Genomic DNA, 24,101 nt, shown 5'->3' on the forward strand with positions numbered 1-24,101 from the left:
CAAGACAGGCAAAGTTTCTGGAAGAAAGGATCTCTAGGGCAGTGAGCTGTTGGGAGATACATTTCTTTTCCTCAACCAAGACCCAATCATCTCCACTCTCCTCCCCAGTGCCCAAGTTGGGAGACTGAAAAGATGACATTCCAAAATAAGGTGATTCAACTCTGAAATGAACTCTGCAGGCAAGTTCAGACCAGAAATTCCCAGAACTGCTGTTGGCAAGGTCCCAAGGGGGAGGGGCTGTTTTTGCTTAATTTGGAGCATGAGGCCAAGACCTGTGCTGGGGTCTCAGAAGTGCCAGTTCCAGCCTCTTAGTGACCTGTATGCACAATGTGGAGGCCCACGGAGCCACGGCAGGGGAGCCTGAGGGAGGGGCACGGAGCTAGCTGGGGGCAGAGCCAGGCCTGGCGTCCAGGACCCCTGACTGATTAGAGTGCTTTCTGGGCTGTACCACACTCTCTCCTGGAAGTCATCGGACCCATGCCTCAAGAAAGTCATACCTCTTAGTCCCAGACGTTTTTTCATCCCCAGGAAAAACTCAGGATGGCCAGAGATGGCTCCAGAGAGGGACACAGAAGGACCAGATTGCCTTTTTGGAGCTGGCCAAAGTGGACCAACACTTCTCCACTTCTCAAACATCCCTAGGTCCCTTAATCCCACCAAGTCAACATCTTTCCTGCCTGTCTCAGTCATTATGAGCTGCAGGAAGAGGAAGACGCACAAGGCCCTAATACGTGAAGCGAAGGGCAAGTAGTTTGGATCAGCTAGAGCTGCAGTGTCTACTAGCACTTTGTGATGCTGGAAATGTTCTGTATCTGTGCTGTCAATATCAGCTACACGCTAGCTGTACTGGACGGCACACATCAAGACAGCAGTGTTATACTGACTTTTTTTCTCAGTCACTAATTGGATTAGTCTTCTCGATTATTAACGTCTTTGTTATTTTCACCAAATCCCACAGGAAAGGGGGAAAAAGAGACCCAGACAGGCTTGGTTTCGTACTTCATGATGTTTATTATGAGAGATCTTCGTCGTCCTCACTACAGAGCTTTCATCTCCAGCCTTCTCCACACCTCCACAGAGGGCAGAGTCCAGGGAAGGAGAATGGAGTTCAGGAAAACTGGGTCGTTTATGTATTCCAGAAGGGAAGGAAACACACATTCTTCATCCTACTGCTTCAAACACGTGTGCCACACAGGTAGGGAGATACACACACTGCAGGCGGGGAAGGCAGGGCGCGTGGGGCGGGGCCAGTTTCTGCGGCTGCTCCCAGCGGAAGCTCAGTCCAAGCCACTGCAAACAGGGCCCCAGGGAAGCACTGCATCTTAGCGGGGGCGTGGCCAGTGGGACACGGATCTTGTGAAGCGCTGCTCGGCTGCCTCTGTGAGCGATGCTGACTGACGGCCCTCACTCCGTCCCTTCAGACCCTCCGCAGAGAGCGTGCCTGGGAGGACCCTCATCTACACCAGCAAGTCAGGCTACAACACAGGCCCCAGATAGCACGGTGCTGGGGTTTAGAAAGGATCTCATGTCAAGGACAGGCCACTAGAACAGTGTCAGTATCGGGTGCTGGCACATACCCTCATTACTGTTAGAAACACTGGGGTAACAAGACGGTGCATCTACAAAATCCCCAGGATGACAGGATGCAGGGCCGCTGTCCCTGTGTCCTCAGCCTGCAGTGCTAGGCACCCCTCCTGTGGGCTCTAGAGCCCCGTGGGAGGCAGGGTCTCCCCCGAACACAAACAAGTGCTCAGCGGATCTGGCGGGGAGTTATGTCACAAACTCCTGCTGCCAGCAGCTCGGCCGACTCTCGGCTGTCCCCGAGCACCTCACAAGCACGCCCTACATCACGTCAGTGTCAGTTCCTGATCTGATCGTTCTCTGAGTGCAGCAGAGATCCACCTACCTACCATAACCCAGAGCCATCCTCCAACCCCTGCAAAACAAAGCTGGAGAACAATGGCCAGGCCAAGGTGTAAGGTAGGCGGATGACACTGGCTGGGAAGAGAAAGGTGCCCAGAGCACAAAGCACGCTGCTCAGAAAGCCTAAACCAACCTGCCCTGGGTGGCTGGTGGATGAACCAGGAGCAGGGGCCTCTGTGGACACCTGCCAAGAGGTCACATACCCAGGGCAGCCCACCCTTAGAGCAGCCGTCACACTCGGCCCGAGGGACCGAGAATGAGGCTCTCCTAAGCTTCCAGGCACAGTGCATACAGTCCAGGGAGGATCTATTTACAACACACCTGACAATCGAGCAATGTATTCCTAGAAACTGGGACTTCCTCTTGCTTCTCATTTTACCTTGTTTAAAATACTAGTTATTCCCGGTGTCAGGAAAATAGGAGAGAAAGTCTGGGTGGAGAAGTTGGGGGGTGAGATAAAGGAAGAAAATAAGTAGAAAGTGAAGGAGACTGAAAAATAAAGATCCGAGTGGGGAGACTGGTGGGGGGACACAGGGTCAGTGACTATAAAGTGACCAGCATTACCTAGAGGACGGGCCATTTGGCCTTTGCAGCCAGAGGAGCTCTGGTACTCCAGGACTTCAGGCAGCTGAGCTGAGGGCTCCTGTGAAGTCCTGCATGTATCTTAATAGAAAACTTGGAATAAACAACCCCAGGGTTGCAAACACTTGAGACAGTTTCCTTATTCGGGTGACTGGAATGCAAAGACAGGATGGTGCCCTTCCCCGTCTCCTCCTGTCCAAGCAGGTATAAAATTCTCCAGAATTGCCTGCAACATAATGGTATATAAGGTGTAACTAATTGTTTTTTCTATTAAAAGTCTGGCAACGCCAGAACACAAGTCTCATTGGTTCAGAGATGTTCCACGGCACAAGGTAGCCAGTAGTGTCCAAATGGGGAGACTCCTGGTGGTGGCAGCAGCCCCCGATTCCCCAGGCCGGGGCTCTCCCCGCCTCTGGGATAGCCGAGTTGTCCGCTGCTCAGTCTTCGGCTTGCTGGGCTCAGGTGTCAGCCGGGTTGACCTCTTTGGAGCAGAAATAGTGCACGACCACCCCATTGGGGTATCTTGCAAATGCACTGCAGGGAAGGAAAATGACCTGGGAGTGAGGACTGCCTCTAAGAGAAGACCACTTCTTACTGGAAAAGGCACCTTACCGGGTGCCATTCCAGAAGCCGCCCACCCTAACCACAAAGAACAGCCTGGCATCTCTGGACTTACGTCGCCACCATCTCCGGCAAATATCCGAACAGAGGATGAGGTCCACGCCATTTGAGCGCATGGGGATATTTCTTACTGTCATCAATGTGCAAGCACAGGCAGATGGGGCAGTACCCCAGCCTGGCTCAGCAGCGGCTGAGAGCCGACTGCTCATCAGAACAAGTTTTGGGCTAATTTTTTTTTTTTTAATATTTGTTTATTTATTTGGTTGCACCAGGTCTTAGTTGCAGCAGGTGGGCTCCTTAGTTGCGGCATGTGAACTCTTAGTAGCAGCATGCATGTGGGCTCTAGTTCCCTGACCAGGGATCAAACCTGGACCCCCTGCACTGGGAGTGTGGAGTCTTATCCACTGCGCCACCAGGGAAGTCCCTTGGGCTAATTTTAACAAAGAACAGCGAGTCTTTCTAAAGGAAAGGGTTCTTCCAGCCATATAAGAAAAAGCACAAATCATTCTTCTTTGAAGGAAAGGGGACTGACTGGAGCATATGCCTTAAAACAGAATGATGCTGCCTCAGGATTTTACTCAAGTCATGAGGCAGCAGGTGGAAAGACCTTTTTCTTCCTTCGGAGGTGTATCCTTAAAAGATAAGGACTTCCTGCCCACATACAGCTCTCACACACCCCCTGGCTACGTCACAGTGTTTAGCTGCCAGAGGGGAAGGGCTTTATGGGCAAGGAGTCAAGAGCTCCATGCCATACATTTCAGGCCTTTAAATTCTCAAACCCCCTCCACACCCCCGGCAGACAACGTGGCCTGCCCTCTGGAGGCTCAAGAACTAAAAGCGGCCCAGATAGTCTGCAGCTGCACTTTCCTCTTTGGCTAAGGGGCATAGGGACATTTAAATCCATCCTGAGTGTGAGGGACATTTAAATCCATCCTGAGTGTGACCCGCATCAGAGCCAACAGTGCATAGCTGTGGATGAGGCTCACCTGTTCCCAATCTTCTTCTTACACACCATGCACACCTTCTCCTCTGTGATGATGCACTTCACCTGCTGGTGTAAAATCCGCTCTTCCTGGACCTGGGAGCAGAGAGATGGGGGGAAAAGTCCCAATGTCCAGCAGGTATTTAGAACAGAAGGAAGGGCCGGCGCTGTCTCATTTCCCGGCCCACAGAGACTCCCCTAATTGAAACACCTGCATTTAAATGCCCAGTTGGTTACCGATCAGCTTGAACTAGAGTTCAAAAGCATAAAGCTCTGCCTTGATCTACAGGGAACGCGGTAACTGTCTCACACTGAAAAGTACACGCCTGCCCTCATGTCTGAAAGGCTCATACCCTCAGGAACTCTGCATGGAGAAGGTTCTTGAGCACTTGATTGAACCGTTTCCTTTGTGCATTCTCTTCCAAGACCTTTTCCAGAAAGATGCGTATATCGTTAATCTGAGTGTTCGCTGGCAGAAGGTTGATGGCCTGGGGACGGGAAGAGAGAAGGGAATAGGGTGAGGCAGGACACGAGTGAGACTGAGGAAATGCCTGACGTCACGGAGCCCTCGAACCCCAGTCCCTCCTCTGGCCCCTCTTCTCATTCCATGCTGTCCACACGCGCCCTCCATCTCCCCGAGAAGAACTCCTGACCTTGGTGGTATCCAGTTTGCCGTGGTGCAGCTCGAGGACCTGCAGGGCAGCTTGGAGGTTGGCTTGTGGCTCCAGCAGTTCCAGCTTGATTGGCCCCAGGCAGTGAACGCTGGGTGGGGACAGGTACATCCGGAGCAGGGACAGATACACCTGTCTCATACACAACAAGCCACGCATGTCAGGCTGGCAGCAACCCTCCCAGAACCCCCAGTGTGACCACACATAAAGGCAAGAGGGTTGGTCTATAGGAACAGCTGTCACGGAGCATTTAAAACCCATCATTTTTCACCTTTTAAAAAATTTCGTAAAGTCAGTCAACTGAAGATGTCAAAAATTAAAGATTGTGTTCTCCCTGATAGAAAAAAAATCAAATGCCTTGTATTTGTTTTGCATTACACTGTTAACAAAACGACTCAAAGAGATCCCTCATTTCCTTTGGCTTCGAAGGCTGAGACCCTGCCACGTATTAGCAGGTGAGGATTACCCAAGATGAGATGGCTGCATCTCCTACTGGTACCCGTACCACAGAGGTTCTCAGCCTCAGCACTCAATATTCTGGGCCGAATAATTCTTTGCTGGGTCTGTGCTGTGCACTGTTTAATAGCAACTCTGGCCTCTACCTCCTAGATTCCAGTAGCACCCCTACCCCCAGTCATGGCCACCAGAAACGTCTTTGTACGTTGACAGATCCATGTGCAATCTAGACAGAGCACACGTGTGCACCTTACCAGAACCATCAGATGTTCCTTCTCAACAGGCTGACCACATAAATTTATTACACAAGTCGGGATTCTTTCGAGAGTAAAGGGGCAGGGGTGCTACGAATAATCACGCGGACGACGACAGATGTAAGCCAGAACCATCCCAAGCAAACCAGGATCATGGTCACGCTGCCTCTACCTCAACACGCACGTGCAAAACCAATCAGCACATTGACCCATGACCTGTCTTATCTTAGCAATTCATACCAGGGTCACCTGTGGCCAAACCAGAGGGGTTAGCTATGCTAAGAGGGACAGTGCAATGCACCCGTGCTCCCTGGGGCCAGGGTCACTACTTACATCTTTGTTGCCATCTTTATTTTGGTCATAATGCTTGTGGCAGTACCTGCAAGGGAGAAAGTGGTCAGATAAGGCCACATCTAGAGACAGCGCATCGATGCTGCCTGCGTGAGCAGCCTAACGACAGCAAAATCGGGAGCCAGCACACGAGGTGATTCTCGCTCCTGCTGAAGGGTGGAGGGGTGGCTTTCTTAGCCTCTCACGCCTCTCATCTCTCTGGGGGGCCTCTTTTAGACCCTTGCGAGGTGGGATGACAGGGTCAACGTACTCTTCAGCCATTCTCGTATCCTTCAGGATGTGGACATAGATGAAGAGAGCTTGTTCGTGTTTCCCCATGCGTCCCAGCAGGAGAGCACGCTCTTCTAAGAGGCCTGTGGGGAAAAAGGTGTTTAAGTAACCATCATCCCCATTAGGCAAGCCCAAGGCCAGGGGCTAAGCTATTAGAGGAATGGATATTAGGGAAATATAAAAGGGGAAAAAATATTTTTATTACTTGGGATTTTTTCAAGGAGAAAATTACTAAAATTTTTAAAAGGGAAGAGGGGAGGGAGCTATTTTAGGAGGTACTTTATCCCATCTTTTTTGTGACTGCTTACAAATGGGGCAACAACACTTGATGATCAACCAAGTGCATAATAAGCACCTACAATGTACCAGGCACTTCAGCTAGGTAAACAGACACCTGGTCTCTGCTCTCATGGAGCTTATACATCAGACAGACGTGTGTCTTTTTTCAGACATACGTCTGTCTGATGTATAATTAGACATTATGCCAGATTATAAAAACTGCTAACCAATGAACTTGGCCAAGAATATGTACTGAACCAAGAAACAGTTTTCAACCTGGCCATCAGTTAGCATGTGGTGGGGCTTCCCTAGTGGCACAGTGGTTAAGAATCCGCTTGCCAATGCAGAGGACACGGGTTCAAGCCCTGGTCCGGGAAGATCCCACATGCCGCGGAGCGACTAAGCTCATGTGCCACAGCTACTGAGCCTGTGCTCTAGGGCCCACGAGCCGCAACTACTGAGCCCACATGCCACAACTACTGAAGCCCATGCGCCTAGAGCCCGTGCTCCGCAACAAGAGAAGCCACCGCAATGAGAAGCCTGCGCACCGCAACGAAGAGTAGCCCCCGCTTGCCGCAACTAGAGAAAGCCCGTGTGCAGCGATGAAGCCTCAACGCAGCCAAAAATAAATAAATAAATAAAAATTAGCATGTGGTTCATACCCAAAAGAGACTCCTCTCAAACAAAACTGAGCCTTCAGAGGGGACAGAACAGGAGCACAGGCCTGAAACATGTGGTTTTTCCCAGGCCCAACCTTTTGGAGGGCTGGGGAACTGGTAAAAGGGAAAGATCCGTTTTTGCATTACCTTCTGCTAAAGTGGCTCTGGACCTAAGCCAGACACTCACCATCAAAAGGAAAATCACAGATGAGCCGGCCTGGGTCATAGTAGCTAGAAATTTCCAAGAACTTAAGGAGCTTCCGTCGGTATTCTCCCAGCTCTCCTTCTTCCTCACCAGCAGGGACTGGAGCTTTGCCTTTAAGGAAAACCACGCTCAGCATGAAAGGATGCTGTCGGGCAGCAATGTGGGGTCATTAAGAAAGACGAGAGGGACGGGATTCAATAATCAGAAAGGGCCTCCATGGTGGTTTCCAGTTGGCCTTCTCTTAGCTTATGGTCTCTACATGGCCCCAAAACATCAGCTTGAGGAAAGAAGAAAATAAACCAAGCTGCGTAGAGAAGCACCCTGCTACACAAACCTGTTTCTTATCAGCACAGGCGTCACTCTGCGGACAGATCTGCTCCTTCCCCACCACCAGGGGTGACGCCCAGGGGAGCTAAGAGGTGCCCAGATCCAGGCACCAGCCCCTGAGTCTCACCTGCGGGGTCACTTAGCTGCCCTGGCTCCTCTGAGGCACTTCCTGCCCACCTGGGCCTGCAGAGAAGGTCTGCTTCCCTAAACCACCCATGACACCCTCAGGTCCAGCTCTCCTCTAAGGCCTGGGGCCACCCCGCTTTCCAAGAACTGGTACCTGCAGGGAAGGACAGGAGATACTCCTTCATCAGACCTTGCACCTTCTCACAGTACAGCTGGATCAGGCAGTTGTGGAACCGAGAGCCCGTCTCCTCCCAAACGTGGATGACGTGTTCCTGAGGCAAGATACAGGTCTGCCTGGTACCCTCTGTGCTGTGACCCAGCCCATTACCCAGGCTCCCTCACATTTTTAAGGCCCAAGAGGTCCCATCCAGATTGTCCCCTAATTAGGCTACAAATATTACCAAGGGATAGCTCTTCTAAAACCACTGGGAAATTTCACAGTACAATCCAGCAGTACCAGGAATTATTGTCTTGATTTCCAATCAAAGCTCCTTTATAAACTCTGTCTCATAATCCTCCAAATCAGCCCATGTAATGAAGGTTGAGTATTTGCATTCTGGTACTTAGGACTGATTTGTTGTCCTTCGGTCACAGTTGAGTCTGGCTGTACAAATGTGGCTTTGAAATGTTTTTCTCCAGCATCCTTCTCTTTTATCCCTCTGCACGTCATCTTTAGAAGGTAGCATCAAAAAGTGCCATCTCCAGCTTGGTCTACTGGGATCTCTGTCTTCAGAGGATATTACATTCCTTACATTCCTTCCAATCCCCAAGGGACACAAACCCTAATCTGAACTGGCTGATCACTGACTCATGCAGTCCTGGATCCTGGGTTTGAAGCCTTTTAGTTCAGATCAAAAAAATACCTTACCAGATATGGAATTGCCAGACCCTTAAAATTCTCCACTAAGAAGCCAAGCACTCGGTCTCGCGGCAGAGACTCCACCTCTGGGAGGTCCTCAGTAAATATCTGTTGGAACAAAACCTGAGTTCTAGCAGCAGAACCACCTGATGGCAATTCTTCCAAACGCACATGCGCACAAGCGTAAGGTCAAGGGGACAGACGCTGTATGGGAAGGGCATCTGTGGCCAGTTACTATGGGACAGACTAGGTCGCAGGTCTCCTGGCATCTGCACCAGGCTCTTTTCACTCCACTCATTGCTGTTCCATGTTTCCCAGTCTTTGAAACACCAGAGAACTGCATGAATCCTTCCTCCCCCTCCATCCACTGCCGTCTGAAGTAGAATCAGGACCAACCGTGGTGCCAGATAAATCCAAGGGGCTCCGTGACCTACCTTCAGCCCATCCTCTGGAAAGTCTCTCAGCACCCACACTGAGTAGGAGAAAATCAAATGCAGGTTTTCTGTGCCTAGAGGGAAAAGTCAGCAGATGAAGCCCACCCACCCTGCCCATAGGACCGGGAAGGCAGATGCCCAGGTTGCCCAGGATTTATCTTCCGGAGAAGATAGCTCTGTCCAAGCACCAGTCACTCAGGGCTGCTTGGGCCTACCGAGCTGGCTACACACCAAGGAGCTGTCATGGTTCCATCACCAGGGAGACTTTCACCCCAGTCAGAGGAACCCAGCTGGGTGAACATGAGGGAGGGAGGGGAATGACCAGTCGGAATCAGAAAGGGAGAGAGGTCAGGTCCACTTGCACCATCCTCTCCCTGCACCCCTTCCACAAGCTGGACTTACCCAGATGTTGCAGGTATTGCACTGTCCTCTCATGGCCTTTCAGAGGGGAATTCGCTTTCTTGGACTGGTCCACCAGCACCTGCAGAGCTGGCCACGAAGCCCAAGAATAAGGTCATGAACCCCTTCCAGAAGGTGTATCTCCTTGGAAAGTCATCACACTGTAAGCAGTTTTTGGCAGGAAAGAGGTCTTTGCAGGAGGCCCCTTTGTCTTGGCACTAACCTTAAACTGGGCACCTACATGCTCTGCTTATCTGTAGCCCTAGCACACCTTTCGAATCTTGTGATCACACAATACTTTGCTTAACTCGCTGGTTCTTTCCATAGATCAAAGAAGTAGAAATGAAGAATAAGTAATTAAAAGAGGGCCAGATCTCCTCCCTAGCTTCCCCTTCAGTAATCTTGTGAACAAACTGTGTGAACAAGATAGCATCTAAAAAATCACGCGAAGGCAACAGGCCTGCACACAGTGGGGGACGGCCCCTATCTCAATGATTAACTGAGATTACTTCCCTTTTTCCCTTTGTCGAGCAGAATCTTCAGAGGGGGCTTTTGGGGCACACTGAGTCCACCATCTCCCCAGACTGCCAGCACTCTCAGTAAAAGCAACTTTCCTTTCTTACCAACATTTGTCTCTCTCTCGTGTATTGCTTTTCGAGCGGGGAGCAGCCGGACCTGATTCGGTAACAACACCTCAGTCAAAATACAAGAGATTCTCCCAACCAAAGAAACCTCTCCTCCAGTCACCTTTCTCATGGAGCCCCTTCTTCTCGTACAGGATGATCAGTTCGCTGTACTTGTGAGCCTTCTTCAGCACGTGCTCGCTCTCTTCGATGTGGCAGTGGTTGTTCTCCAGGCGCAGCAAGGGGGCCACCAGGGCCACGTTCGTCTGCAGAGGAGGCAGGATTTCAGCAGAAGCTGCTTCCTGGGGAGCCCGCCCCTTCCCCAGCCTCGGCCTGCTTCAGGCTGAAACACCAGGGCTGTGACAAGCAAGAGAGAGCAAACAACCCTTTGCCAGGACTACAGGTAGTACAGTAAAGCATTTATGCTCTTTCAAACAACATGTTTCAAGGGTTTTTTTGGGAGAGGGAGGGTAAAGAAAGGGGAAATTTTCTTTGGGGAAATACTGTCCCTGTTCACCTCGCAGCACTAACCCCCATCTTAGCAGAGAAGACCAGCCCACTGTAAGATTCTGGGTCAACATCTCGCCGTATCCCCTCAATTCCAAGAAGCTCACAGACGTCAGGCCAAGAGTAGCTGGTTCCTGTCATCAAAGGCTTCACTCTTACCAGGGGCAGGGACCCCAGAGTAGGGGACTGTGGGGACCCGAGTGCTGGAGGACTCACATGGAGGTAGCACTTGAGCAGGGTGGTGTCAATGATTTGCAGCAGCTTCTTCTTGGATTTGATGGTAGGAGTGCCTTCCATGAGCGGGGAGGTGCTAGACTGGTGATCAGAGTCATTCAGCTTCTTGACCAATTGGCTTCGTTTCTGCCAAGGCCAAAAATGCGGGGTCAAGGCCAGGACTCAATCTTTCTTTATCACCCGAGCTACTAGGCAATTCCAAATACGTCTAAATCAGCTCACACCTACCCACCCTGATCCCACATTAGCATTCAATTTTTATCAGGGATCAAAATAGATGACCACCAAATCACCAGACACAAAGACAATTATCTACTGAGTATTTACTACAGATCAGGCGCTATGCCAAGCACTTTATATATTATCCTATTGTAAACCTCAAACAAATGCAGGTAATATTAGGCCCATTTTATAAGTGAAGAACCTAAGGCACAGATATTAGATACCTCCTAAGTGGCAGAGGCAGATTTCAAATTAGGGTCTGATTCCAAAGCCCCTGTTCTTTTCTTTTTTTAAATCAACTTTATTGAGGTATAAGTTATATACAATAAAATGTACCCCTTAAAAGTATACTATCAGGGGCTTCCCTGGTGGCGCAGTGATTGAGAGTCCGCCTGCCGATGCAGGGGACACGGGTTCGTGCCCCGGTCCGGGAAGATCCCACATGCCACAGAGCGGCTGGGCCCGTGAGCCATGGCTGCGGAGCCTGTGCGTCCGGAGCCTGTGCCCCGCAATGGGAGAGGCCACAACAGTGAGAGGCCCACGTACCGCAAAAAAAAAAAAAAAAAAAAAAAAAGTATACTATCATATGCGTTTTGACAGATATATACATGCATGTAACCACCATCCCAATCAAAAAATGAAACATTTCTGTTACCCCTGAAAGTTCCCTTGTGCTCTTCCCAAAGAATCTCACCCACCCTCTACCCCCACTGATCTGATTTCTATCACTAGAGATTACTTTTCCCCTGTTCTCGAACTTTATATAAACGGAATCATCCAGTTTGTACTGTTTTGTGTCCGACACGCCCATGGTCTTATTTGTTCTACCAACTCTGTGGCACAATGCTCATGTCAGTTACCTCCACATATTCTAAGCTCAGTGGAGAAGGCCAGGGAAAAATGTATGCTTGAAGTCCCCTAAAGCTAAGATGTTGAAAATAGAGGGTCTTCTGTGATGCCACACACTTGGGAGACTTTCTGCCCCGGGAACCTTTTTTCACTTGGCTCATGGGGTGTGCAGTATGCAGACAGAGGCAAGTTTGTGTGCTGTCAGCCACCCCTGGAACCCAATGTCAAGGAAGTGCCAAAGCAATGGATGCCTGACTGGACCTGTGGGACACCCACTGACCCAGAAGCAGGTGATGGGAAGCTGGCTTACAATTTTCCTAGCAATACTTCTCATGCCCATCCAGAGGACCCCTTACAAAGGTCAGCAGAACACTTCTGGGAAAAAATTTAGTAAGTTCTCTGACTCTGAGTGGGTGAACAGGAAATAAATAACCTTCTGCACAGAAATGTAGGGTTCAGAGGCTTCAATGGAGACATTAGTTTTAGTGCTGACATGAAAATTTCACTTATCTGCCATAACAGTAAATTGAAAATAATTTAAGTCTAAATACTCCCCGTAAAGAAAACATGTTATAGAATATTTAATGACAGGGAAGGACTTTCCTAATATGTGGCTAAATGTTTTAAAAGTAAGCTATAAAACAATATATAGCTTGATACCCATTTGTAATAAGTAAACTAATATATAAATAAACAAAAATTATTCACAGGTACAAATAAAAGTCTGGAAGGACAACACTAAAATGTTAGTTAATTTTCTCTGGGTGGTAGAGCTATAGGTGATTTTTATTTTTGTTTTATACTTTTCTGTGTTTTCCAAGTTTGCTGCATACAGCAGGTATTTTTTCCAAAAGTATATATGTTCCCAAAAGTTTGTTTTAAAAAATGTATTCTTTTCTATCAACTAAACTTTTCTGTTTTTAGTTCCTATAATAGCTTAGTGTGAATTTACCATGAACTGAATGTGTTTCCTGGTATCAGGATTTAGCAAAAAAGAGCTCAATACTATTGTTAAGTAGGGAGATGAAGCAGGAAAAAATGTCCCCCCCGCCCCAGGCTTCAATAGTGTTCATTTATGGAACACCTGTGGCATTATAGAAGGCCCCCAGTTCCCTGCCATAGAGAAGCAGGTAGTGGAACTTCCAGGTAAGCTCTTCCATATACCTCTGTATATACCTACCTGTGTCAGGTAGTCAATCAAAGCTAAGTGAGCCTTCTCCAACTCAGCCCCAGAGAGCACAGGCAGCGGGTTAGGATACTGTAGCTGCTTCCTGTAGTCTGTGGGTAGCAGGTCTGGGTACAGGCCCATCACATGTGTAGGATCTACATGGAAGGTAAACATGATTCCCCAGAAAGGAACACAGCAATTTAAGGATAAACTAAAACAAGACTAGTTCTATCGCAATATAAGTTCCAGACTGATTTTTTAAAAGGAATGACTCTTGGGGCTTCCCTGATGGTGCAGTGGTTAAGAATCCACCTGCCAATGCAGGGGACATGGGTTCGAGCCCTGGTCTGGGAAGATTCCACATGCCGAGGAGCAACTAAGCCCATGCGCCACAACTACTGAGCCTGCATTCTACAGCCCGCGAGCCATAACTACTGAAGTCCGTGTGCCTAGAGCCCGTGCTCCACAACAAGAGAAGTCACTGCAATAAGAAGCCTGTGCACCGCAACGAAGAGTAGCCCCTGCTTACCGCAACTACAGAAAGCCGGCACACAGCAACGAAGACCCAACGCATCCAAAAAAAAAAGAATGGCTACTACCAAAAACACAAGAAATAACAAGTGTTGGTAAGAACGTGGAGAAAAGGGAACCCTTATGCACTGTTGGTGGGAATGTAAATTGGTGCACCTACTAGGGAAAACAGTATGGAGGTTCTTCAAAAATTTAAAAATAGAACTACCATACAATCTAACAATTCCACTTCTGGGTATTTATCCAAAGAAAATAAAAACACTAATTCAAAAAAATATATGCACGCTAATGTTCACTGCAGCATTATTTTTTTTAAAATTAATTAATTAATTTATTTTTTGCGGTACGCGGGCCTCTCACTGCTGTGGCCTCTCCCGCTGCGGAGCACAGGCTCCGGACGCGCAGGCTCAGCGGCCATGGCTCACGGGCCTAGCCGCTCTGCAGCATGTGGGATCTTCCCGGACCGGGGTACGAACCCATGTCCCCTGCATCGGCAGGCAGACTCCCAACCACCGCGCCACCAGGGAAGCCCTGCAGCATTATTTTTGCCAAGACATGGAAGCAACCTAAGTGTCCATCGATACATGAATGGGTAAAGAGGATGTGGCATATATATATACGCACACAATGGAATATTAGTCATAAAAAGGAATGAAATTTACCATTTGCAACAACACGGATGGACCTAGAGGGTATTATACTATGTGTGATAGATTTTTTAATCTGAATTGGCTCATGTGCAGCTGGTAAGTGGGAGAATGGTGTAGGTATGAGGCAAAAGTTGTTTTGGTTGGTATACAATTTTCCCCAGCTTGTTAATGCTTTGAAGTGACCAGGGGCAAGCTTTCTTACAATTAATGAGAAACCTTAACTTATACAGGATGATCTAAAGAAAAGAGCTGAAAATCCTATAAATTAGTGCAAGTAATGGCTGATTAGTAGCTTCAAAAACCACTATACTTTCTACTAAGTTAAGCCATCTGGGGAAGATGAGAGTAAAAATGAAGCAAAGATGTTTCCTAGGGGCTTCCCTGGTGGCGCAGTGGTTGAGAATCTGCCTGCCGATGCAGGGGACACGGGTTCGTGCCCCGGTCCGGGAGGATCCCACATGCCGTGGAGTGGCTGGGCCCGTGAGCCATGGCCGCTGAGCCTGTGCGTCCGGAGCCTGTGCCCCGCAATGAGAGAGGCCACAACAGTGAGAGGCCCGCGTACCTCAAAAAAAAAAAAAAAAAGATGTCTCCTCCCCATTAATTGTTTTGGAGGTCTCATAAAGAAGTCTGCACCCAGGATCAGATTTTTTACTTTGATGAAACTAGTTTCTATCAGAAGCAAATGTTCTCAAAGATCTTATCTCAAAAGAGAAAGCACAGCCCCAGAGTTTAAGATCGCAAAGGACTATCATGCTGGGTACCAAAAACAGTGGGAATTTCATTTTAGTAGGATAGCTATTTTTATTAGTGTTCCAGTTACAAAGCTGCCTAGAATTTGAGTGGTCTGCTCCAATGTTATTTGCCCCTTAAGTCCTGTTATTTTTCATATTTGTTATAGAACATAAGGTTCTGCAGGACCACATTCAAGGCATTATAGCAAAAATGCCTGTACCTCGATACATATAAAAAAGGGCACCCTGGGTGCCACACGAATATTCTGGCCATTGTAAGGGATCTAGCCTCCCTACTATAAGCAAATAAAGGGACATTCTATTAATATATCAGTCTCATGTGTCAGGGTCAATCTGTCACTAGGGGTCTGATGATCTCTGAATATACTAAGAATATCTACTATAGGACCTAAGGACCAGTCCTTAGATTGAAGTCAGTCAATGGAGATGCTGCCCAAAAGGCCCCAAAGGCCCAGTCAATAGCCAGCTGTCCCCAGACCACATCACCACCAGCACATACCTCCTGCTGCTGGTAAGGGTCCACTTGTGCCTTATCTTCCCTACTAGACTGCTCTTTGAAAGCAGAATTCCTGTCTGATTACTGTTGCTTGGGGCCCAGCAGAATGCACTGCACTCTCTTAAGAGCTCAGTATGTATTTGTGGAGTGAACAAGTTAAAAAGTAGTAGCTTCATTAGGATTGATTTTAAAGTTCAAGTATTGTTGGTACATGGAAAAAGGGTCAAGTTGTTACAGCAGTTCTAGCTTATTATTCCAGTGTCTTCCCAAAGAGCTGGTGGCATACTGAAAACAAATGCCCCAACTGAGTTCATTCAGAGGAAGGATGGTAAATATTTATCAATTTCAGGGTACCCAGCTTCCATCCTCCTTCTTAAGAGCAAACTATTTCATTTTGGTGGGCTCCTTCTTCCAGACCATGTGTCGTCTTGGTGGGAGAATAGTTCAGGCAACTACCTTTGCCTTTAGAAGCAGAGTGTAGCCACAACCTCCTTTCCCACCCCTAGGACAGTCAGAAGGAGTGAGACCATGACCTAATCCTGGCCAATCAGATCCCTTTGATCTTAAGAAAGTGATTCAAGGATGACAAGCAGTATGGCACACATCAACATATATCCAGTCCTACATGCTTCTTTTATGTAATGCTGATACTCCTCCATCATGAGGTGGGGTCTGTGTTCCCTTGCCTTGAACTTGGAAAGCCCTTGTAAATCAATAGAATACAGGAGAAGGGACCATCGTAAAAGGCACTGAGGCTTCCACCTAGGCCTCCTGGATCACTGACTCCAGGAAAAGCTAGTCACTCTGCATGAGGACACTCACGCAACCCTATGGAGATACCCACCTGGACAAGAACTGAGGCCCCCAGCCCATAACCAGCCAACATGTGAACTATGAGAGTGAGCCGCCTTGGAAGCAGATTCTCTAGCCTAGTCAAGACTTCAGACAAAGGTAGCCCAGCCAGTACACAACTGCAACCACATGAGAGACCCCAAGCAAGAACTGCCCAGCTGAGCACTTCCCAAATTCCTAACCAACAGATACCAAGAGAGATAACAGACGATTTGTTATTTTAAGTCACTAACTTCTGGGATAATTTGCTACATGGCATTAGACAGCTAATACAAGCTGATGGGGGCAACTTTTATTGAGGATGCAACAACAGGGGAGGTGGTGGCAGTAACAGCTAAGGAAGTGGCTGTGCCGGTGGAGGACTGCCTCGGCTGTCCTGGCTACAGAGGGATTACTGTCCAGCTTCCTATTTCCTGCTGGGAGGTCCTCCGGAGCAACCTTGCTTCCTACTATTCCCAAGCCTGGTCCCCCATTCATTTGGTAGGCTCCTCCACCTGCCATTCCCTTAATATTCCAATAAGCCATGCTTAATTTAACCAGATACTTTTGAATTCTCCAGAATTGGTCTCTACTGCTCACAACCAAGAACCTTAACTGATACAGGGAGTTACCACAGTTTATTGCTGGCCAAGATCAAGGGAAGATGCAAGAAAGGTAAACAAAGAGGAGGAAAAAAGAGAAGATAGAGAGTCAAACCAAGTATATATAGATTGATCTAAATTAAGCAAAAATGGAATATACCCAAACGAAAAATTTAATAATAATAACAGCAAACACCTAATTGGCATTTATTAAGTACCACACACTGTTCTAAGCACTTTCCTGTTCTAAGCACTTGACATAATCTTCACTGCCACACCGTGAGGTGAGTAGTATTATTCTCCCTGTTTTGCAGAGGAGAAAGCTGAAGCAGAGAGAGTCCAGTCTGCCTGAGGTCAGGCAGTCTGCCTCCAAAGTACCTGCTCCTCATCACAACGCTCTAGTGTCTAGAGAGCTTTTAGGACACTGAGAAAAGAAAGGGATTTGCAGCACTGCCCTACGTGGCTCTTAAAAATGACCTACAGGTGGGACTTCCCTGGTGGTGCAGTGGTTAAGAATCCGGCTGCCAATGCAGAGGACACGGGCTCGATCCCTGGTCTGGGAAGATCCCACAAACTGCGGAGCAACTAAGCCTGTGTGCCACAACTACTGAGCCCACGCGCCTAGAGCCCGAGCTCTGAACAAGAGAAGTCACTGCAGTGAGAAGCCCACGCACCGCAACGAAGAGTAGCCCTCACTCGCCGCAGCTAGAGAAAAGCCCGCGTGCATCAACGAAGACCCAATGCAGCCAAAAATAAATAAATTATTAAATTTTTAAAAAAATGACCTACTGTTGAATCCTACTAAGTTCAGGCCAGTGACTTTTGTCTAGAACAGCAGTCAATAACCACTAGATGATCACACACACATGTGTTGACTTGAATGACTTTCTGTTACCTTCCTCTAATGGCAAGGGCAAAGCATCCCGGAAAACTGGAAGTCTGTATATGTAGGTGAGACCAGAGTCGTAAGATCAGGACTGTAAATATGTAGCCACATGGCCACCCACAGGATCCTGTTAGGTACGAGGATCAATTTAGATGAGCGTAAACTTTCCCCATTCTCAGAAGTCTGGTGTCATTCCTCCCCATCCTTTCCAGTTCCCCCTCCCTCGATTTAGTTCTTTATCCCTAGGCCATACCCACTTGTTACCTGTGCCAAGTTTAGCAAAGACCTGCATGGACTCATCAAAACGCTTCTGGCAGAAGAGGTTGAAGGCATACAAGTTCTTGATGTGATGGATCTGTTGCTGTTTTTCACTGTCGGAATCATCTTTCATTTCCTGATAAGAGAATATAATAGGTAGGAGCTCACTCACTCAACAAATATTTATTCAGTATACACCAGGTATCAGACAATACCCTGAAACATGCTACGCCCTCACAGACTGCCCTTACATTCTAATCATAAGTCACTATGCAATTAAAATACAATAGGGTTCCTACAAAATACCTGACCAGTACTCCTGAAAACTGTCAGGGTCGTGAAAAACAAGGAAAGACTAAGAAACTGCCACAGCTCAGAGGACACTAAGAATGCATGACAGCTAAATACAATGTGATTTCTGGATTTGAACCTGGAACAGAAAAAGGGACATTACTGGAAAAACTTGGTGAAATCTGAATAAAGTCTAGAGTTTAGTTTTAAAACAAAAAATCAAAACAAAACAGGGTGAGTGATGACAGAAGCATGTGGGTAAGGTATTCAGTCTAGTGTGAGCAGTGGGTCCAGGAAGGCTCCCAGGAGGAACGTAAACTGAGACACAAAGGATGAGCTGGAGTTGGCCAGGCGAGGCTGGCAGGTGACAGACGGGAGGAGATTCCAGGCCAAGAGGACAGCAAGTGTGCGCAGGGCCCTAAAATGACAGAGAGAACATGGCCTGCTCAAGGAATGAAAGACGTTTAACACAGCTGGCACAGTTGGGAAAGGTCCTGTTCACAGTAAAATCCAAATAAATAGAGCTACTTATTATCTCTGCTTCTTCCTTTAACCTTTTCCCCCCTTATATCCTTTTTAACCAATCTTTGCCACATTTAATTTCTTCCTTTGAAATGTCTCTCCATGTCAACTATACCCCAATTTTAAAAAAAAAAAGGTCTCTCCATGTTTTCCCTTCTTTTCTTTTCCTCTTCTATTGCGTTCACCCTAGTCCAGGCCATCATCAGCATGTTGCCACGCTTGGGCTAAGCTCTCCTGCTTGGTGTTTTAAAGGCTCTCAAAGCCTGGCACAGCCTCCTTAGCTAGGTTATTCCCAGACATTCAAGCCACACCCTACATGCCAATCAGGATGGCCTCCATGCATCCTGGAAATACCTGTTTCCACACTTGTTTTCACTTCTTCTTCTTCTTCTTTTTTTTTTTTTTTAGATGTTGGGGATAGGAGTTCATTAATTAATTAATTAATTTATAGCTGTGTTGGGTCTTCATTTCTGTGCAAGGGCTCTCTCTAGTTGTGGCAAGTGGGGGCCACTCTTCATTGCGGCGCGCGGGCCTCTCACTGTCGCGGCCTCTCTTGTTGTGGAGCACAGGCTCCAGGCGCGCAGGCTCAGTAGCTGTGGCTCACGGGCCTAGTCGCTCCGTGGCATGTGGGATCCTCCCAGACCAGGGCTCGAACCCGTGTCCCCCGCATTGGCAGGCAGATTCTCAACCACTGCACCACCAGGGGAGCCCTGTTTTCACTTGTTTAACTTCCTCGGGCTCTGTAACTCTCCCTGTTTCCTGCTCCTGCTCCTACCTATCCTTAAAAGGTCCAATCTTAGGATGCCTTTTCCAGCCCAAAGCAAAGTTTAGTACATAACTGCCCTCTGAAAGTTTCATGTACGTTCTCTGATTAATTTAAATAAAAGATAGGTGCCTCAAGAGCTAAGATGATATCAAGCAACCTTCTTTTGTCATAGAGCAGAACACCTAGTAAGTACAAGCCTAGAAAAGAGAAGGGAAAATGGAAACCCACTTCCATCTTCTCTACTGAAGATTTAACAGACAACCTGCAGCAGGAAGATCACTGGAAAGACCTGAGACCTTCCTTTTAAGAAAAATAGATACTAAAAAAAGCTATGTGCTACATAATACCCTTTTTATAAAGTTCAAAAACTAAATACATATTCAAGTACACAAATATATATGAAAGATAAAACAAAAAAATTTTAAGGGCACAATAAACACAAAGTTAGGATAATGGCTGTGTCTGGAGGGTAGGCAGAGGGATGGGATGGGGAGGGACATATAGGTTACGTAAGTTATTTTTGGGGGGTAGGATGGTGGGTTCATGGGTATCATTATTTTAAAAATGAAAATAAAATAATTTAGAGAAATAGATGAGTGGGGAGAAAAATAGTAAGATGCTAAAATTAAATGGCCCAAGACAGAAACAATCTATGGTATATTAAATGTGTCTAACTACTAAGACTGGATTTTTGTTTTATATCTAGAACTTATACACCCAAAATAAATGTTGCTCTTCAAAAGTATACACCATATAGAATTATAAACATACATATTCCAAAATTTGTGCCCACTGTTTTCCTTTCAGAAGTAATTTATAAGATACTCTGAAAACTAAGTTTTCCTACTATTATCTTCAAAAAATCTCTTCTCTTTTACCAAATCAGCACTGTCCAGTTTAGTGACTCAGTGAGGCTTGGAATGACTTTTAGTTGTTTCATAAAATCAAATCCACCCTTTAGAGATGACAATAATCACCACTGGGGATGTTTAAAAGCATAAGACAAGACTTGAAAGTCAATCTCCAAGAAGTGTTTTGGCAATGAGAGCATCACTGAAAGAACAGTATGGTCAGTACTTTGCTGTGAGTAACATCCCACAAGTAACATCCCATCCATTCAAGGAGAGTGAGTCTTGTGACTGCAGCCCTGCTGAATTGAACGTAGCAACCTGAGGTGGGTTCAGAATACCTAAAGAAGGCCTACTTACCCAAGCCCAGGAGACTACTGGTGAAAGGGATTTTGAGAGGACCTGTAGTTGTTGCATTCAACCACACTGTAATCTTGACAGTTATGACTGTTATTTTAATGTTAGCATTGTCCTTAATTTTTCAAGGCCATACCATATCTATTAAATTATTTTACTGTCCTATTAATTCTATGAAATACTAGTATAATTTTGTATAATTTGCATTCATTCTACATTTGACAGATAAGCAAACTGAGATAGTGAAATCATTTAGAGTCACATAGATATTTTATGGCAGGGTCAGATCCTGAATCCAAGCTCCCTGACTTTCAGCTCTGTGTTTATTCCTCCAGTCCAAACTAAATAAGAACATCTAAACTAAAATCCGCTACTCTGGAGAACAATGAGGAAAGCCCATTTCTCACACCCAAATCTCAGAAACAAGACTTACTGCAAGCTGCAGAGCCAATTCAAACTGCTTGTCCTGGAGAAGCTGTTGGATTTGGGTTGCCATGGGGACTGGAATGAGCCTCCAAACAAAATGGTTGCTGGCCACATAGATAATGTTTGATCTGGAGACAGGAGTAAGAGGATTAGCAAAAGAGCGCTGGCTTTATGATAACACAGATGACTTTAAAGCTTTGCAATAATATGGCAGCTACAGTCAAGAAAGAAATTCCTTACCCTCCTGAGGTAATGAAACGGGGCCTTTGCAATTCAATGCTCTGGACCAGAAGCCTTGGCTCAAATGTCCGGATCTCCACATATCGAGGCAACACTGCAATGATGTAGGGAGGCTGGTGCTCTGCACAAGAGAGAACATCTTGAGTTGCGCTTCTGTTCTAAGCCTTTAGGGTTATGCACCATTTCAGCTTCTCAGTTCTAAGCTGCACTTGGATCTCCAAATGGTCCACTAGTCAAATACCAAGCCAGGATCCTACACTGTGATATACAAAGAAAAAAAAATGTTTGTCTCAGTGATGCTAAATCTCCTGCACAAAAAAGATGCATCCAGCTTTGCTCAGAGGGACGTGACTCCACTCCTACTGTTTCCCCAAGAGAGCTGGGTGAAAGCGTCACTGGCTCCTTTCTCATTCGTCACAAAGCCAGGCCAGACCAAGGCCAGCTGCAGCTCCCTTAACAATGAGTCAGTGGGAGAACAAGGTTACATAACTTCTTTCATTCTCTTAGGAAAGGCAAGAGGAGGGCAACTTCTCTTTTTTTTTTTCCCCTAAAATTATGCTAGAGAAAGAGATCCACATTTCTGGCCAATGTTATTTCTGCTTGAGATTTTCACAGCGAAAAGATGCAGAACTCCACCTAATGCTCAATGGTTCACAGAGAAGGCAGCTGGATGGCATTCTCGGTGTAGCCATTTTCTTACATGAGGTAACTAGTGTGTCAAATTCATAAAAACAGAAAGTAGAATGGTGCCAAGGGCTGAGGGAGGGGAAAATGGGTTCTTGTTTAATACGTACAGAGTTTTAGTTTTACAAGATGAAAAAGTTCTGAAATGTGCTGCATGACAATGTGAATATACATAACACTACTGAACTGTGCACTTAAAAATGGTTAAGGTCAAATTGAAGGATAAAAAACCATATGATCATCTCAACAGATGCAGAAAAAGCTTTCAATAAAATTCAACACCCATTTATGATAAAAACTCTCCAGAAAGTAGGCATAGAGGGAACTTACCTCAACATAATAAAGGCCATATATGACAAACCCACAGCCAACATCGTTCTAAATGGTGAAAAACTGAAAGAATTTCCTCTAAGATCAGGAACAAAACAAGGCTGCCCACTCTCACCACTATTATTCAACAGTTTTGGAAGTTTTAGCCACAGCAATCAGAGAAGAAAAAGAAATAAAAGGAATACAAATTGGAAAAGAAGAAGTAAAGCTGTCACTGTTTGCAGATGACATGATACTATATAGAGAGAATCCTAAAGATGCTACCAGGAAACTACTAGAGCTAATCAATGAATTTGGTAAAGTAGCAGGATATAAAATTAATGCACAGAAATCTCTTGCATTCCTATACACTAATGATGAAAAATCTGAAAGAGAAATTAAGGAAACACTCCCATTTACCACTGCAACAAAAAGAATAAAATACCTAGGAATAAACCCACCTAAGGAGATAAAAGATCTGTATGCAGAAAACTATATGACACTGATGAAAGAAATTAAAGATGATACCAACAGATGGAGAGATATACCATGTTCTTGGATTGGAAGAATCAACATTGCGAAAATGATTATACTACCCAAAGAAATCTACAGATTCAATGCAATCCCTATCAAATTACCAATGGCAGTTTTCACAGAACTAGAACAAAAAATTTCACAATTTGTATGGAAACACAAAAGACCCAAATAGCCAAAGCAATCTTGAGAAAGAAAAACGGAGCTGGAGGAATCAGGCTCCCTGATTTCAGACTACACTACAAAGCTACAGTAATCAAGACAATATGGTACTGGCACAAAAACAGAAATATAGATCGATGGAACAGGATAGAAAGCCCAGAGATAAACCCACACATATATGGTCACCTTATCTTTGACAAAGGAGGCAAGAATATACAATGGAGAAAAGACAGCCTCTTCAATAAGTGGTACTGGGAAAACTGGACAGCTACATGTAAAAGAATGAAATTAGAACACTTCCTAACACCATACACAAAAATAAGCTCAAAATGGATTAAAGACATAAATGTAGGCCAGACACTATAAAACTCTTAGAGGAAAACATAGGAAGAACAGTCTTTGACATAAATCACAGCAAGATCCTTTTTGACCCACCTCCTAGAGAAATGGAAATAAAAACAAAAATAAACAAATGGGACCTAATGAAACTCAAAAGCTTTTACACGGCAAAGGAAACCATAAACAAGATGAAAAACAACCCTCAGAAAGGGAGAAAATATTTGCAAGCGAAGCAACCGACAAAAGATTAATCTCCAACTATACAAGCAGCTCATGTAGTTCAATATCAAAAAAACAAACAACCCAATCCAAAAATGGGCAGAAGACATAAATAGACATTTCTCCTAAGAAGATATACAGATTACCAGCAAACACATGAAAGGATGCTCAACATCACTAATTATTAGAGAAATGCAAATCAAAACCACAAAGAGGTATCACCTCACACTGGTCAGAATGGCCATCATCAAAAAGTCTACAAACAATAAATGCTGGAGAGGGTGTGGAGAAAAGGGAACCCTCTTGCACTGTTGGTGGGAATGTAAATTAATACAGCCACTATGGAGAACAGTATGGAGGTTCCTTAAAAAAACTAAAAATAGAATTACCATATCAC

The 24,101-nt window shown here is 46.1% G+C and overlaps 1 protein-coding gene across 1 annotated transcript in view; it reads right to left on the reverse strand.

Annotated features, from left to right (window-relative positions):
* Positions 1-1,000: 1,000 nt before the first annotated feature.
* The window catches only part of VPS39 (VPS39 subunit of HOPS complex), a 47,784-nt gene continuing 24,683 nt past the window's right edge, over positions 1,001-24,101 (reverse strand). Inside the window, exons 9-25 of the mRNA XM_082681772.1 lie at positions 21,458-21,578; positions 21,225-21,345; positions 18,014-18,143; positions 13,014-13,156; positions 10,745-10,888; positions 10,146-10,287; positions 9,402-9,488; positions 9,000-9,073; positions 8,575-8,673; positions 7,861-7,978; positions 7,236-7,364; positions 6,091-6,193; positions 5,823-5,868; positions 4,762-4,911; positions 4,462-4,596; positions 4,113-4,204; positions 1,001-3,039 (exon numbers count right to left, since the gene is read on the reverse strand). Of these exons, the coding sequence (XP_082537898.1) occupies positions 2,964-3,039; positions 4,113-4,204; positions 4,462-4,596; positions 4,762-4,911; positions 5,823-5,868; positions 6,091-6,193; positions 7,236-7,364; positions 7,861-7,978; positions 8,575-8,673; positions 9,000-9,073; positions 9,402-9,488; positions 10,146-10,287; positions 10,745-10,888; positions 13,014-13,156; positions 18,014-18,143; positions 21,225-21,345; positions 21,458-21,578 (1,910 nt within the window). The 3' untranslated portion in view covers positions 1,001-2,963. The remainder of the gene's footprint in view (positions 3,040-4,112; positions 4,205-4,461; positions 4,597-4,761; positions 4,912-5,822; positions 5,869-6,090; positions 6,194-7,235; positions 7,365-7,860; positions 7,979-8,574; positions 8,674-8,999; positions 9,074-9,401; positions 9,489-10,145; positions 10,288-10,744; positions 10,889-13,013; positions 13,157-18,013; positions 18,144-21,224; positions 21,346-21,457; positions 21,579-24,101) is intronic.

The sequence above is a fragment of the Grampus griseus genome (genome assembly GCF_964374135.1).
Source record: "Grampus griseus genome assembly, chromosome: 2".
Lineage (NCBI taxonomy): Eukaryota > Metazoa > Chordata > Mammalia > Artiodactyla > Delphinidae > Grampus > Grampus griseus.